This window comes from Primulina eburnea, chromosome 6 (assembly GCF_022965805.1).
Source record: "Primulina eburnea isolate SZY01 chromosome 6, ASM2296580v1, whole genome shotgun sequence".
NCBI lineage: Eukaryota > Viridiplantae > Streptophyta > Magnoliopsida > Lamiales > Gesneriaceae > Primulina > Primulina eburnea.
In genome coordinates this window covers 24340764-24356161 of record NC_133106.1, presented here as the reverse complement: position 1 = coordinate 24356161, position 15398 = coordinate 24340764, and the positions used below count along the sequence as shown (strand labels likewise).

Below are 15398 nucleotides of genomic sequence, written 5' to 3'. Positions count from 1 at the left end.
AAACGCCACATTGAATTTCATCTTTGAAGGAAGATATTCGATGCTACACGACACACATATAAAAGGCTAATTGCACCAAGGCCCCTTCTAAAAAGTTTAAAAATTATAAAACCCGTTAAAAGTATTAATAGACTAATACATCCTCCATTTTTTTTAAATCAAGCACATTTAACCCATGTGTTAAAAAAAATTCATTCGCATTTACCCCATATGTAAGGGGTTTTATGGCTGATTTTAAAAAACACTGCGTTGTAAATGCACTAGATTTTTCACAAGGGTTTCTTTGTTTTTCTGTGTCACGCCCCGAGACCGGGGTTAGTCGACACCGGCGTTGTTCAACAATCACATAATCGTCAAACAACAAGCCTCGTAGTTCAGTATAAACCAAAACCAGTCTATTTCATAAATAACTCAAAATAATCTTGTCTTACAGTGATAAATTCCAAAACGAAATAAAATGTGCGGAAGCAGTGTACAACTTGAATCGAAACTTAGGAAGAACATAAGCGAGAAATCTTCATATCTCAAGACTTCCTCACCAACTCCAAAGCATGTCTTATTTCATCCTCGTCTACTTGATCTTCATTCTTATCTGGGGAGAAATGTAAGGGGTGAGTGTTTGGGAAACACTCAGCAAGTGGGGGCCGATCGATTACCACAAATACATATAAATATAATTTAAAACCCATATTGCAAACTGATTTTTCAAAACATAGTATCTTATATCAGATCAGAATCGGAATCGAAGTGCGAAACAGAGATTATCAGACAATTCAGAACAGAACGAATCAGAACAAATGAAAACACTGTTATTCATCTCGTTATCCATGGTCAAATTGTCCCCAATATGTTAGTCCTCTAAGGGGTGAGGCCAAAACACAGTTTTATACCCACTGATGGGGGCCGAAACACAGTTTTATACCCACTGATGAGGGCCGAAACACAGTTTTATACCCACTGATGGGGGCCGGAACACAGTTTTATACCCACTGATGAGGGCCGAAACACAGTTTTATACCCACTGATGGAGGCCATATATAATTTACAATCGTCGTTCCATATCCCACTCGAACCATAACAGTGCACCACAAAATCAGATGTATCAAACAACATTTATCGGAATTTTTGAATGAACTCAGCAGAATCAAAGAACATTGGAAATAGAAGAACATATCGTACATCGATCGAGATTTTATAAAATATATAATAGCATTTTCCGAAGATGATTTGACACACATAGACGCATGTCATGAAATACTTATACAAAGTTTAAGTTACAAAGAAATACATATCAAAAGCCCACTTACCTGATTTCGTTTAGATTAAGGCGCTAGAAGGACATGCTAAAAGAACTTCGTTCGAACAAGGTTGCGGTAGAGCTTCGACTAGGCTGCTGCAAAATGCTAAATTTCGAATTCTTGAAATTATGGGGAGGGAGTTTGCTTCTTATATAGGCTTGAATAATCAACTATAAAGGTAAACCCGGATCACTCCAAGAATGTCGCTGATTGCTTAATCAACGTGATGATTGCACTTTTCTCTCCCGAATGAACGTGGCCTCTTCTTGATTCCAGATACACACCCCAGATTCATGCTGTAATGGTGAGTGATTTTGGCTCCCTTAAGTGCAAATGGAGAGTGATTTTGGGCTGCATGAATCTCCTCCAAGATTGGTGTCCTTCCATATTGCACGGTCTTCACATTTGATACCACTTAAATGTCATTACTCATGGTCATTAACCTCCTCTTAATAACACCTATTCATGGCCATTAGCATCATATTTAAAATGCCTATTAATGATCATTAACCTCTTCTTAATTATCATTATTTTTCTTTTAATATAGCTAGTTTAATGGTTCATTTGTTGTGGTTTAGTTTAGTCATTAAGAATAGTGATAAAAGGTCAATAATGAGGGAAAAAATGATTATACGAATTTCCAAGATTATGATTGCATGGAATGCGAATAATGTTGTGCCAAAAATGAGCTGAAATTTCCTATGACATATATCGATTTTCTCGTTGCAAGATTTCGGGTTTTCACATCCCTCCCTCCTTATTAGAAGTTTCGTCCTCGAAACTTGAGTTAACTCGATGTAGATATGAAATGATTGATAAATTCAAAATTTAAATCCATGTTGAATAATCTATGGTTCGAGTTCAATTGATTCAAGGAAAAATTAAACTTGAATTCTATAATACGAAGACGATAGGTTTCAAAACACAAGTAGTTAGATGTAAAAAAAAAATATGGACAAGGGTGTCCTTATTCCAAAAGACTTATGGGAGCTTAATCTAATCAATAACGTTTCCGTCTCCTAACTCCTCGTTAGCTTCTTCTCCATGTGCATTTAGTGGTTGTTGCTCATACTCGAGTGCAATTTGCTGGTTGGCGATTTCTACACTCAAGTTTTGGTTGTTGAGCTCAAGTTGTTGCACATAGTTTTCCATTTCATGACGATAGACATTGAACTCATGTTGAAGTTGGTCACAAAACCACTTCTTAGCGTGATAGTGGTGGCACCAAGCTTCGGAGGTGGCAAACATTTGTTGACCATACTTTTGCGACTCTTGCAACTCTTCTTTGTAATCTTTGAGTTGCTTCTCCGCAAATTTCTTGTCGAAAGTGAGTTGTCTCCCTTTCTACTTGAAGGTGATCCCTATCTTTCTTCAACTCCTCTTTGTCATAAAGCAAACTTGTGATGGTACCCCTAAGTTGCTCGATTTCGAGCTCGAGTTCCCTAACGGTCTTGGCTTGCGTCGTCATTTGCTAACACGAAATTTAGAATCTTGCTTGAAGGGGGGAACGAAAATATGAGAGGATTGTGATTTTTTTTTTTTTTTTTGTGAGTGACTTTCTTCATCTATGAGGAGATATTTATATAGCTATTTTGGAGAAGATGTAAGGTAACAATTTTTTTAAGGCCATTGATTCATTTTAATTTGTACTTAATTGTGTGCCAAATTCTAGGTCAATGAATGTCTCACGTTTCTATAATAAAAAAAAAAATTTAATTGCATGACAATGATCATGGGATGAAATTTTCGAAATTTGAGCTAAGAAGAATTCAAAATTTCAAAAATATAGGTGAATGTGATGGCTAAATTCTAGTGTTTAAGGTAGCTTTCCAAATTTAGAGATCGATAATGATGTTACAAAAATTGAAGGTAGGTAAAAGATGAGGCTTGATTAAAGGATGCATCATTGAATGAACAATTTTTGAACAATATATGAAAATTCTAAAATATAGGTAGGATTGTATAGGGACAAGTAGATGAATAAATAAAATTTTAAAAAGAGACATGATATATGATCTACCCAAGAAATGTATTATAATTTTAGTTATTAATAAGTAATTGACAAAATAAAAATTGGGATGCGAATGGTTCCTGTGTTCAAGAAGAATTAGATTAGATATTGAAGGCCGAAAGGTGATATGTTCAATCAATTACATTGATATGTACGTGAATTGATTTGATTGCAATTAATTCTATTAAACAAGAAATTAGTAATAGTTTAAGACCATACTAAAAAAAATGAAAATTTATTATTTGACATTAAAAATATAATTGGGAATGATGTTTCAAATCAAGACCATATATTCAAGTCAAGAACATAAATTTATATGTTCACATAAATTTGCTTAAAATCCTAAATATAATTTTTTTTTTTAACTCTATTAAAATTTAGTCATGACCTCCACACTTAAAAGTCAATCTAACTTAAACTCAAAAATTAAAATCTCAAATTTTCTATTGACCTATTAATATAAAGACTAGTCCCAAATCGATTTCATATAAATCTCAAAAAGCATATCTTAAATTTTTTTTTTTTTTTGAAACATGCCTATGCATATGGATATTAAATTTCCGGTGACGAATCGATGGAATATTCAAAAAAAAAAAAAGTCAGAATATTTTCATATAAATTAAAAATAATTCATGAGGATCAAGGAACAATTGGCAGGATAGGATTTCAATTTTCTACGCAGAGTTGTAAGTTCTACGAGAATTTCAAAAATTGGCAAAAACCGAGCGTTGTTACGAGGGGCGTATGAAGCCATTTCCTGAAAAACAATGGAAGGCTTACAAAATGATAAGGTCATCAAACAGTAAATGTCAGAGTCATCTCATTCGAGTTTTGATTCAAAAAGAGTTCCAAGATTAAAAATTCGAGAATTGACGTATGGTTTGAAGATTATACATCGAGGACGGTCCAGAATAATTAATGGAATCGAATTTTTGAGTTTCCTATGGGAAGTCACAATTTTCGAATAAAAAACGTTGGGGTGGATATGAATGACTAAGTTTTTGTCAAAATCTAACTTCATCAAAATTTGTCCATTGAAATCCCCAGCCGGATTATGAACCTGGCGGCTCTGATACCACTTAAATGTCACGTCCCGAGACCGGGGTTAGTCAACACCGGCGTTGTTCAACAATCACATAATCGTCAAACAACAAGCCTCGTAGTTCAGTATAAACCAAAACCAGTCTATTTCATAAATAACTCAAAATAATCTTGTCTTACAGTGATAAATTCCAAAACGAAATAAAATGTGCGGAAGCAGTGTACAACTTGAATCGAAACTTAGGAAGAACATAAGCGAGAAATCTTCATATCTCAAGACTTCCTCACCAACTCCAAAGCATGTCTTATTTCATCCTCGTCTACTTGATCTTCATTCTTATCTGGGGAGAAATGTAAGGGGTGAGTGTTTGGGAAACACTCAGCAAGTGGGGGCCGATCGATTACCACAAATACATATAAATATAATTTAAAACCCATATTGCAAACTGATTTTTCAAAACATAGTATCTTATATCAGATCAGAATCGGAATCGAAGTGCGAAACAGAGATTATCAGACAATTCAGAACAGAACGAATCAGAACAAATGAAAACACTGTTATTCATCTCGTTATCCATGGTCAAATTGTCCCCAATATGTTAGTCCTCTAAGGGGTGAGGCCAAAACACAGTTTTATACCCACTGATGGGGGCCGAAACACAGTTTTATACCCACTGATGAGGGCCGAAACACAGTTTTATACCCACTGATGGGGGCCGGAACACAGTTTTATACCCACTGATGAGGGCCGAAACACAGTTTTATACCCACTGATGGAGGCCATATATAATTTACAATCGTCGTTCCATATCCCACTCGAATCATAACAGTGCACCACAAAATCAGATGTATCAAACAACATTTATCGGAATTTTTGAATGAACTCAGCAGAATCAAAGAACATTGGAAATAGAAGAACATATTGTACATCGATCGAGATTTTATAAAATATATAATAGCATTTTCCGAAGATGATTTGACACACATAGACGCATGTCATGAAATACTTATACAAAGTTTAAGTTACAAAGAAATACATATCAAAAGCCCACTTACCTGATTTCGTTTGGATTAAGGCGCTAGAAGGACACGCTAAAAGAACTTCGTTCGAACAAGGTTGCGGTAGAGCTTCGACTAGGCTGCTGCAAAATGCTAAATTTCGAATTCTTGAAATTATGGGGAGGGAGTTTGCTTCTTATATAGGCTTGAATAATCAACTATAAAGGTAAACCCGGATCACTCCAAGAATGTCGCTGATTGCTTAATCAACGTGATGATTGCACTTTTCTCTCCCGAATGAACGTGGCCTCTTCTTGATTCAAGATACACACCCGAGATTCATGCTGTAATGGTGAGTGATTTTGGCTCCCTTAAGTGCAAATGGAGAGTGATTTTGGGCTGCATGAATCTCCTCCAAGATTGGTGTCCTTCCATATTGCACGGTCTTCACATTTGATACCACTTAAATGTCATTACTCATGGTCATTAACCTCCTCTTAATAACACCTATTCATGGCCATTAGCATCATATTTAAAATGCCTATTAATGATCATTAACCTCTTCTTAATTATCATTATTTTTCTTTTAATATAGCTAGTTTAATGGTTCATTTGTTGTGGTTTAGTTTAGTCATTAAGAATAGTGATAAAAGGTAAATAATGAGGGAAAAAATGATTATACGAATTTCCAAGATTATGATTGCATGGAACGCGAATAATGTTGTGCCAAAAATGAGCTGAAATTTCCTATGACATATATCGATTTTCTCGTTGCAAGATTTCGGGTTTTCACATTCTGAGTTTTTACAAGTGGTCTCGATGCAATTTACCCGCACGAATGAATTATATTCCATCTGCTAAGACTAAAAATGTTTGAATTTCATGCTTTCTATATACTAAAGCAAGCATCAGTAGCTATTGAAAAAGATACCATCAATAAATAAATAATAATAAAATAAAATAAGCAAGTAGAGAAGTTGCGAGAATATCTAATAGGATATATATAGCCTCGGATGGATTGAATTACCAAGCTATGCTTCAGGGCTCCCACTATGGCATCTTCATTAGCATCCAGTGACATTATAGGCCTGGCAAGACTTGGCAGGGCAGATCCTATCTATCAAAAAGTAAATACCCAAACATATAAGGACATGATGTCATTGGTTTCAATAGGAAAACTGCATATCATCAGTCTTAAAATAATGAAGTACTGCATAGATGCACTGCCAAATATGGTAGACTAATATAACAGACGAAAGCATTAATCAAAGAACACAATGACAGACAAGGATTTCATTATTTCTATCTTTCAATATTTTATTTTAATTGATTGTGATACCCGTGGAAAAGTAGTGTACATTGGACAGAATCACAAACTAGATAATGATTGTATTAGTTATGGACTGAAACAAAAATGCAATTGCAGTCCACGGTCGTAGCCTGGATAGTTAGCCGACAAACAATCTAGTCCAAAGTGCATTTATAGGGTCTGAAAAGGATCCAAAAACATAGTAAAACTTTGGTAATTTCAAGTAACCATATCGAAAAGGAAAAAAAGCTACACATTTACAAAAATAATCGAATGTCATTTAGATTTCTATGATTTCCTATTCACGAACAGTACAACATCAATTCACAAAAGCGGAGACAACGATCAAGCTGACCTAAAACTTTGAGCATTGTGAAGCCAATTAAATTTCACCTAAGTGAAGTTCACAAGCTTACCGGACGGCAGTCAAGGATTGACAAAAGTGCTGAATGTTCTCTTGCAGATCTCTCAATTCGAGCATCGCTTTCAGCAGCTTGCTTCAAATTTGCTGCAAACCTATTTAACCTGTCCTGTAAATTTTTTGTCAAGGTACTAGATTGTGGCCTGGTCCACCGAGTTCCAAATTGATTTCTGAACTGCACATCCTCTGCTGCCTCTTTCTGCAACTGCTCCTCCGTCTGAACCAACAATTCCTGGTTTACTCTCCTTAGATCTTTAAGTTGCTGAAGTTCGCCTTCCAAAGCAGCTGGTCCCCCACTAATCTGTACAGCCTCTACTTCTTCTGTTAAAGCCATTGGCAGGTTGGAATTCCCTTCCAAAGCAAGGAATCAGGCAAATCCATTTCCTTCAATCTCACGCGAGCTAGTTCACTTCCCTGCTGCAACTTCTCAGCCTGCGTCCTAATGATATCGTCTACCATTTCAGTATACCTAGAAAGGGATTTCGTACTACTGTCAGGAACAAGACTCGCAAACATCTTCCCGCTGCTAGCATCCAACACCTCATTCATTGGCATTGGCTTAACCATGGAAAAGGTAGGAAGTGGTGGTAAAGAACTAGCAGGAGGAACCCTCATTAGGTACACTCTGTCATTCTCCTTAATGGCCCTCTCCAAGTTTTGGTTTAGAGTAGTTTCTAATTTATTTATTGCATCCGACAGCTGCTGAGCTGCCCCTTTTGGAGATGACTTTTTTGCATCAGACAGAACATTAACCCCGCTTTTCAACCGTGCAATTTCCTCAGCAATCTCTTCTTTCCCATGTAGCTCTAAACTATATCTATAGCAAGCCTCTGCATAAAATAAAGCTGCCTTAAGATGAACATGAGCAATCCAGGGCTTGTCAAAGTGCTGGTTCAAAGGAGCAGCATTCAATGCTGCTAAATCTTCCTCGTAGAATATCCCAGCCTGCAATCATGATAACACAAATTCAATTTAACGGTTCCATAGATAAATCGAAACCAAAAAATGAAAACATTGTGCTCTCATTGGGCGTGCAATACATCTACACTTAAATCTTGAGTCAAAATCAATATAAAGTCAGTTGAACAAGGATTCCAGATCATCAAACTTGCACATTTATTAAGCAACATTCTGCTCGAATATATAACTAAAGATGAAAACCAAGCATTTCCTTGAGAGACCATGATTATAAAAGGGTGTTATTTGACTATAATACACCATGAAAACATCAGGAAGCATCCACATTGATCTTTAACACAAGAAACAAAGGATGAACACAGTTTGCACACCGACCTGTCTTGAGATCTTTGCACAGACACCGGCACTGCTTCCCTTTGCAATGGTATTCTCATATACACATTCCTGAGCCTGAGCTAACATCAGCCGCTCCAACATTCCAGCACACTCTACTGACACATCCAGCGTTGTAGAGCTTCCTACTTTTGCCTTCATAGCTACATTGTCCCTCAAAAATGCAAACACGCCAGCTGCTGCAATAAATGAATGTGAAGCCTGTCTCCTTCCCTCTACAGCAGACCTATCAGAACTTAATCCAATTTGGCTGTGGACAGCACCCAAATTAAACAACACTGCAGCTTTTTCTACAAAATAAAATAAATGTTAAAGTTAATGTAATCATTTTACAATTACAAAATATTTATTAGAAAAATAATAACTATTTATTGCACGAGGAGTAGGCAGCTGCACTCATGTCTTCAAGCACAAAAATCAAAGCATATCAAACTATCCGAGTTTCCATTTCTAAAGGCTTCATTTCATACTTAAACACCGGACACTTAAGACTCCTTGGGCAAAAAGAGAACCTCATCGCGGTAACCTGGCATTAGATTTTGCTTTCTTTTCGTGGATGACCAGTGCATTACAGATAGAACCATGAAACTTAGGCATCCCGAATGTCGTGAAAATCAATCAGTGCCTATATCAAAGTGCACCAAATGTACTTTATTTCAAAAGAAAGTTCACCGTCATCCAAGGTTATAAAATTCGCTAGGCGTTAGTCGGGCGCCAGTCCAGCGCCTAGCGCCTAGGCCGCCTAGGCCTAGGCGCCGCTAATCGGATTCTACGATATTAAAATATAATAAATCACAAACTAAAACTTCAATACAATAACATCAAATTTAAAATACGTTCAAAATATTCCCAACATAGTCTAATGTGTCATATCAATAAAATAAGAAATAATTCAGATTTCTTCCAAAATTCACAATAAAATAGTCTAATGTGTCATCACAAATTTACTCCACTTCTTCTTCTCCAAAATTTTCAACAACTTGTTCATCATCGGACACAAAATCAATATCATCATTGTGATCATCATCATCTTCTTCAGATTCAAAATCATCCTCATGAAGTTCTCTAACTCTAGAGCTTCTTCGGGGTTGTAGATTTTCATTTGCCCCAGTTGCTTCATCAACTAATTGCCAAGTAAGCCCCGAACCTGGTTCAACTTCATTTTCTTCCCCGCCATCCACAATCCAACCTTGTGCATTTGAAGCATCTTTTTCAAGAAGGACGTCGACGTTCCTTTCTTTCTCTCTTTTTTGCTTGTTAAACAATCTAGCATTAAATTGGACAAATACTAGATTGTTCAACCTATTGACATCCCACCTATTTCTTTTCTTTGTATGAATCTGTAAAAAAAAAACAGAGAAAATAATTAGTATAGTTAGGAATATGAACATACACTTTAAAAATTATTAATAATTTATTTCAATTAAAGTTTAAACTTACTCCTTCAAATGCACTCCAATTTCTTTCACACCCAGATGAACTTGTAGTTAATGAAAGAATCCTCAATGCCACTCTTAGCAAGTTGGGTGTGTGAGCACCGTAGGTACTCCACCATGTACATGGATCAAATGTATCGTCATTTTTTTCACATGCTTTTGCAGCCAATGCTTTCCCAAATAACCCAGTCTTATCTCTATATTTTGCAAATTCATTGTTAATAATTGTATCTTGCAGTTCAAACTCATCGGCATGCAAAACTTCCATGCATTCAAAAATCCCTGCCGCGACCTCTCCATAAAGAGCAATAGAACTATCTTTGTAGTAGAAGTAGGGATTCAACAAAAAGGCCGTGGTATGCAATGATGTATCCAGTCTATACTTCATTTTTGACTCAATAATCACTATGATAGGTTGATAATTTGATTCGACATTGTTCAAGGTCACCTTGATATCTTCTTTAGCTCGAAGAAGCTCCCCATATAGAAACCCCATGGATGGCTTTCTATCTCCATCAACCAATCGCAGAACTCTTACCAAAGGGGCAAATATTTTCAAACAAAGTGACACACCATTCCAAAAACTCATGCTCATCACAGTGGAGTAAGCCAATTTCCCTTTGTTTGTCTTTGACCATTTACAGTTCTCCCACATATCACTTGTAAACATGGCCCTTAAACTAGATTTTTTCTCAATCAAACTTTGCAATGTGAGGAAGTTTGATGCAAACCTGGTAACTCCTGGCCGGACTATGTCTCTTTTCTTTGTAAAACTTTTCATCAATGACAAAGTTTTATGGTGAGCATAAATGAAAATTGTAAAAGACTTGGCTTGGTCGATAATCTTTTTAAATCTTGGAAGCTTGCCAATACTTTCAAGCATGAAATTAACAGTATGAGTTGCACATGAACTCCAAAATATCCCTGGCCGCTTTTCTTTCATCAATTTAGCTGCAGCCATATTGTTGGTGGCATTGTCTGTTACAATCTGAACAACATTATGAGCTCCTACTTGTTCAACACACTTGTCAACATACTCAAAAATAAGTCCAGCTGTATGTGCCTCTTCTGAAGAGTCCTTAGACTCTAAAAATACTGTACCCTCCTTGCAATTAACACACAAATTTAATATGCTTCTTCTTTTTCTATCACTCCATGCATCTGTCATAATCGAGCACCCATTCTTTGCCCATTCTTCTTCGTGCTTCTTCAACAATTGCTTTGTTCTTTCAACTTCAGCTTTCAAAATTGGCTCTCTAAGTTGATATTGAGTTGGAGGCTTGAACCCTGGCCCAAATTGACCAACTGCCTCCATTAGTTGCTTGAAGCTATCATTATCAAGAGCATTGAATGGGATTCCATTTTCATAAGCCCATCTCCCAACATATTGTTGAACTTGTTGAGTTCTCTCTTTGAAAAGAGCCTCATTTATATTTTTTTGGCGAAGCACTTTACTCCCACTTGAACTTACATTTTCTGGAGCAATCATCGATGCATATCTATCCATGGGACCAAGTAGATGAGGCTTTTTAATTCCATCTATCCCTTCAATTTCAGCATCTTCTTCTTCGTCTAGAGAAATATTCACCTCCGCTCTACAACTTTTTTCTTCCAGTATTTTGTTTTTCTTTTTGTTCTTCCCTTCTAAAATAGCCTGTTTGCACTTATTACGATCTTCTTGAGATGCGATTCGACACCCAGATACATTTCCAGGTATATTTCCTATGTGCTCCTTGATTCTATACACTCCACCAGACATAATTTTTCCACACAACTTACATTTAACTTTGTCGAGGTTCTTAGGATCAATCAACATACCAAACTCCCATCCAATGTCATTCGACTTTCTCTTCAAAATCCCAGATTCAGGCTGAGTGATGGATGCAGTTGACGATGGATTGCTTGCCATTGAGCAAGTAATGATATAGTCACAATAGACCTGAAAATTTAATGTGATAACAACAAACAAATATTTTGGAAAATTTTAATGTGATAACAACAAACAAATTTAGTCACAGTAGGTTATAAACAAATATTTTGAAATTTAGTCACAGTAGGTTATAAACAGTAGGTTATAAACAAATTTAGTCACAGTAGGTTATAAACAAATATTTTAATGTGATAACAACAAACAAATATTTTGAAATTTTGTCTTCATTTGCATACACCAACTCTAATTGCCACACTCAAGGTTATAAACCTACTGCCTCTACCATAGACCACCACACAATACGAGTGAACACCTACTGCTTCTACCACAAACCTCTTGCAAGTTGCGCCAATAGCCATCCCAAACACCCACGTTCACAAAAGTTCTACTTTCATGAACCATATAATTATGCACACAAATCACAAGGGTCATAAAAAAATACACAAACTGAAAATCAAGCCTCACTAATAGAAACCACACAACTTTCTCAACATTCTGTAAAAGACAGCAACATTAAAGTAACAGCAACACTAATACAAACTGCACAACTTTCTGAACATTGTGTAAAATCAAGCCTCACTAATAGTTTCTTCGACAATGGCCACCCATTAAAGTAAATAAAAAACCAAACAGCATGCATGCCTAGTGGGAGAGCGAAGAGTGCTTCTGGAACGGCCAATACAGCAATACTTATTCCAAATAATTAATGCACGGCCAATACCTTGAACGAGGAGTGCTTCTGGAACGAGGAGTGCTTCTGGAATCTGGAACGAACACCTTGAACGAGGAGTACTTTTGGAACGAGGAGTGCTTCTGTGGAACGAGGAGCGCTTTTGAAAAATAACGTGAAGAAAGAAATGCAGCAGCCCAGAAAGACATCAGCATACCTAGTGGGCCGAAATTTTATTTTTTAAAATGGGCTTTTAGCGGATCATTGAATTTTCAATTTTGAAGCCCAATTTTTTTTTTTAATTCAGGCCCACCTAGGCGCCCAGCCTCCGCCTAGGCGCGCCCAGGCCCGCCTAGCGCCTAGGCTGGCCGCCGAGCACCTTATCGGTGCGGTCGGCCACCGCCTAGCGCCTAGGCGGGCGCCTAGGCCGAATTTTAGAACACTGCCGTCATCACAGTTGTATATCAGCTGCACTTCCCGGATTACGTTTGCAGATAGAGAGGGGCATTAGAGGGCATCAATTTCTCCCCAAACACATATAGAAAAACGAATAAGCCTCAATGATACATTAAACAAGTACCTACCTAAGTGGATATTCTGCTGCGAAGCCTTCTGCTTATTCTTAAAGGCGTCAAACCACGTGAACGACACCGTATTGACGTGATCCTTATCCGCAGAAATAGGGAACCTAGACTCCACGGCACAAAGAGCTTTATAGTAGTTCTGCAACAGGTCACGACGCGCCGACGGCGAATCGGATGCTCCGCCGCGCTCGATGTCGGAGCGGAATTGCTTCAATGTTTGAAGATCGTCTTCCAGATTCTGCGCCTCGCGCTCGGAATAGTTGATCACTACGAAATTGCGTAGCGGCCTGTACAAATCGAGCGAGTTGGTCTTCTTCTCGAAGATCGCCAGCATGATATTGGTGGTGGACGACGGAGCCGCCTAGAACGGTGGCGGTGAATCCGAGTACAGAAACAATCGAATTTGTGAAGATCCGATTTTTTGCCTTTACCATACAATTAAATAATTGTAAGGAAGTTATAGCATAAGATTTTATTGTGTACACTTTGGAGAATATTTTCTATATGAGAATAAATTGGAGATATAAATCAAGTCATTAGATTGGGCATATCAAGGCATATTTTCGAAATTTGAGAATATATTACAAAGTTGTGATATCCTACAAACATAGAAGATAAATCATCAAACTTGGGCACAAAATCCCCTCCTTTGGCCACCATATTTTCGAAATTCATGCTGGATTCTTGCCTAAGTATTGCAAGGCATGGTTACAAGGGAAGCATACCATGAAAATTGGAAGGAAATCCTCAACCTTGCACCAAAACCATTAGATCTAGCCACCTAATTTTCGAATTAATCTAGACCATTGGATTAGGGTGTGAATCTCCCAACTTTGGTAGCCATATTTTCGAAATCAGCAAGAAATTGTAGCCAAAATTAAGGGATTTGATATGATCTATGGTATGATTTTAGTGCCTAATTTAGCTCCCACCCCTTGGCCTATAAATACCACACCCTACCTACTTATTCTTCACACCCCATTCTCGAAATTTCAGAGCTGAAACTCTCGAAATTTTCAGCAGCCACCCTAGCAAAACTCTGCCCAATTATCGTCCTGAATTCGTCCAAAGATTCAAGCCGAAGAAACGCCCGATCGAAGAACGAGTAGCAATCCATCCCGAAGCAAGCAACTTACGTTTTTCTTAGCATCCAAAAACACGGTAAGTGGGCTTATTTTTAAACTTAAATTTCGAATCTAAGGTATGCATGTTTTTCGATTTTTACAAGAAAAATAAACAGTCGAGCGCAATCTTCTTTCTACTCCTTTTCTTGTATTGTCATACGATTTTAAACGCACTGTGAGGAGTCAACCGTATATGGGTGGGAATCCCAACCAAGACGTACCCTTACGCGGTGGGGGATATAACCGCTATACGGCCTCGCCCCCTTAGAGGAGTAAAAATTAGGGACTGACGTCAGTAAACCATAGAAGGTCGATAAATTGCAGTGCTTGATATATGTTTATGCATGTGGTACGAAAATTTTATGCAAGTCATGTGGTATGTTCGAAATTATGCATGTTGTAATTATTGTGCTCGATTTTCCCCCATTTACTGAGTATTCCCAAAATACTCACCCCCTTACGACCCTCCCCAGATAAGCCCGAGGAACAGATTGAGGAGGAAGAATCCGAGCAGTTTTGGGGATGGTGAATGCTCGAGAAAGATTTAATATGTTTAAGCTATTTTATTTCAGTCTTACGTTTCCGCATTGTAAACTCTGTCGTTTAGTTATTTTGGTGATGGTAAAACGATTGTTATTTTATTGAGATTATGATTTATAAACTGGATTCGGTTTAAACTTTGCTACGAAGGCTTGTCGTTTTAAATTGTGTGATTGTAAACGACGCCGGTGTCAACTCCGAGTTTCGGGGCGTGACAGAATTGAATCGAAATCGAACGAATATATGTACAGACAGATCAGATATAAGGATATTTTATCATTCAATCAATCTTTTCCTTCGTTAGAAAGTAATAAATCGGAAAATAATAAAGATATATTTTTAACTCTTCTATGCATAAGTCCTGTACTGTTCATATCTAATACTATTATAAATATATGAGTTTGAATTGTGAATTTACTTGGTTACCCTTTTCCAACTATTACTTAATTAATGTCTTATTTATTTATTAGTTTGAATTGTGAATTTACTTGGTTACCCTTTTCCAACTATTACTTAATTAATGTCTTATTTATTTATTTAGGTGACTTTTCAATTTTCTTATATGAGTTTGAATTGTGAATTTACTTGGTTACCCTTTTCCAACTATTACTTAATTAATGTCTTATTTATTTATTTAGGTGACTTTTCAATTTTCTTATCTAATTACCTAATTTGTTTAATTAATACATTTTACTATGCATTATTTCACATCAATATATTTTCT

At 36.9% G+C, this 15398-nt stretch overlaps 2 protein-coding genes across 2 annotated transcripts in view; both read right to left on the bottom strand.

Annotated features, from left to right (window-relative positions):
- LOC140835405 (vacuolar-sorting protein BRO1-like) overlaps positions 1 to 13670 on the bottom strand; it is a 67856-nt gene extending 54186 nt beyond the window's left edge. The window contains 6 exon segments of the mRNA XM_073200897.1: positions 6377 to 6466; positions 7075 to 7445; positions 7448 to 8024; positions 8373 to 8680; positions 13011 to 13371; positions 13596 to 13670. Coding sequence (XP_073056998.1) covers positions 6377 to 6466; positions 7075 to 7445; positions 7448 to 8024; positions 8373 to 8680; positions 13011 to 13371; positions 13596 to 13670 — 1782 coding nt within the window.
- Positions 9175 to 11802, bottom strand: LOC140833931 (uncharacterized). The gene is made up of 2 exons (XM_073198460.1): positions 9831 to 11802; positions 9175 to 9730 (listed from the first exon to the last, which is right to left on the bottom strand). Exons 1-2 carry the CDS (start codon positions 11733 to 11735, stop codon positions 9335 to 9337), a joined length of 2301 nt encoding a protein of 766 aa, XP_073054561.1. The 5' UTR covers positions 11736 to 11802; the 3' UTR covers positions 9175 to 9334.
- Positions 13671 to 15398: the final 1728 nt, after the last annotated feature.

Coding starts and splice junctions, on each gene's coding strand:
- LOC140833931 (XM_073198460.1), bottom strand. CDS start 11,735: ATGGCAAGCAATCCATCGTCAACTGCATCCATCACTCAGCCTGAATCT. Junction 9,731..9,830: donor ATTGGAGTGCATTTGAAGGA/GTAAGTTTAAAC, acceptor TTTTTTTTACAG/ATTCATACAAAGAAAAGAAA.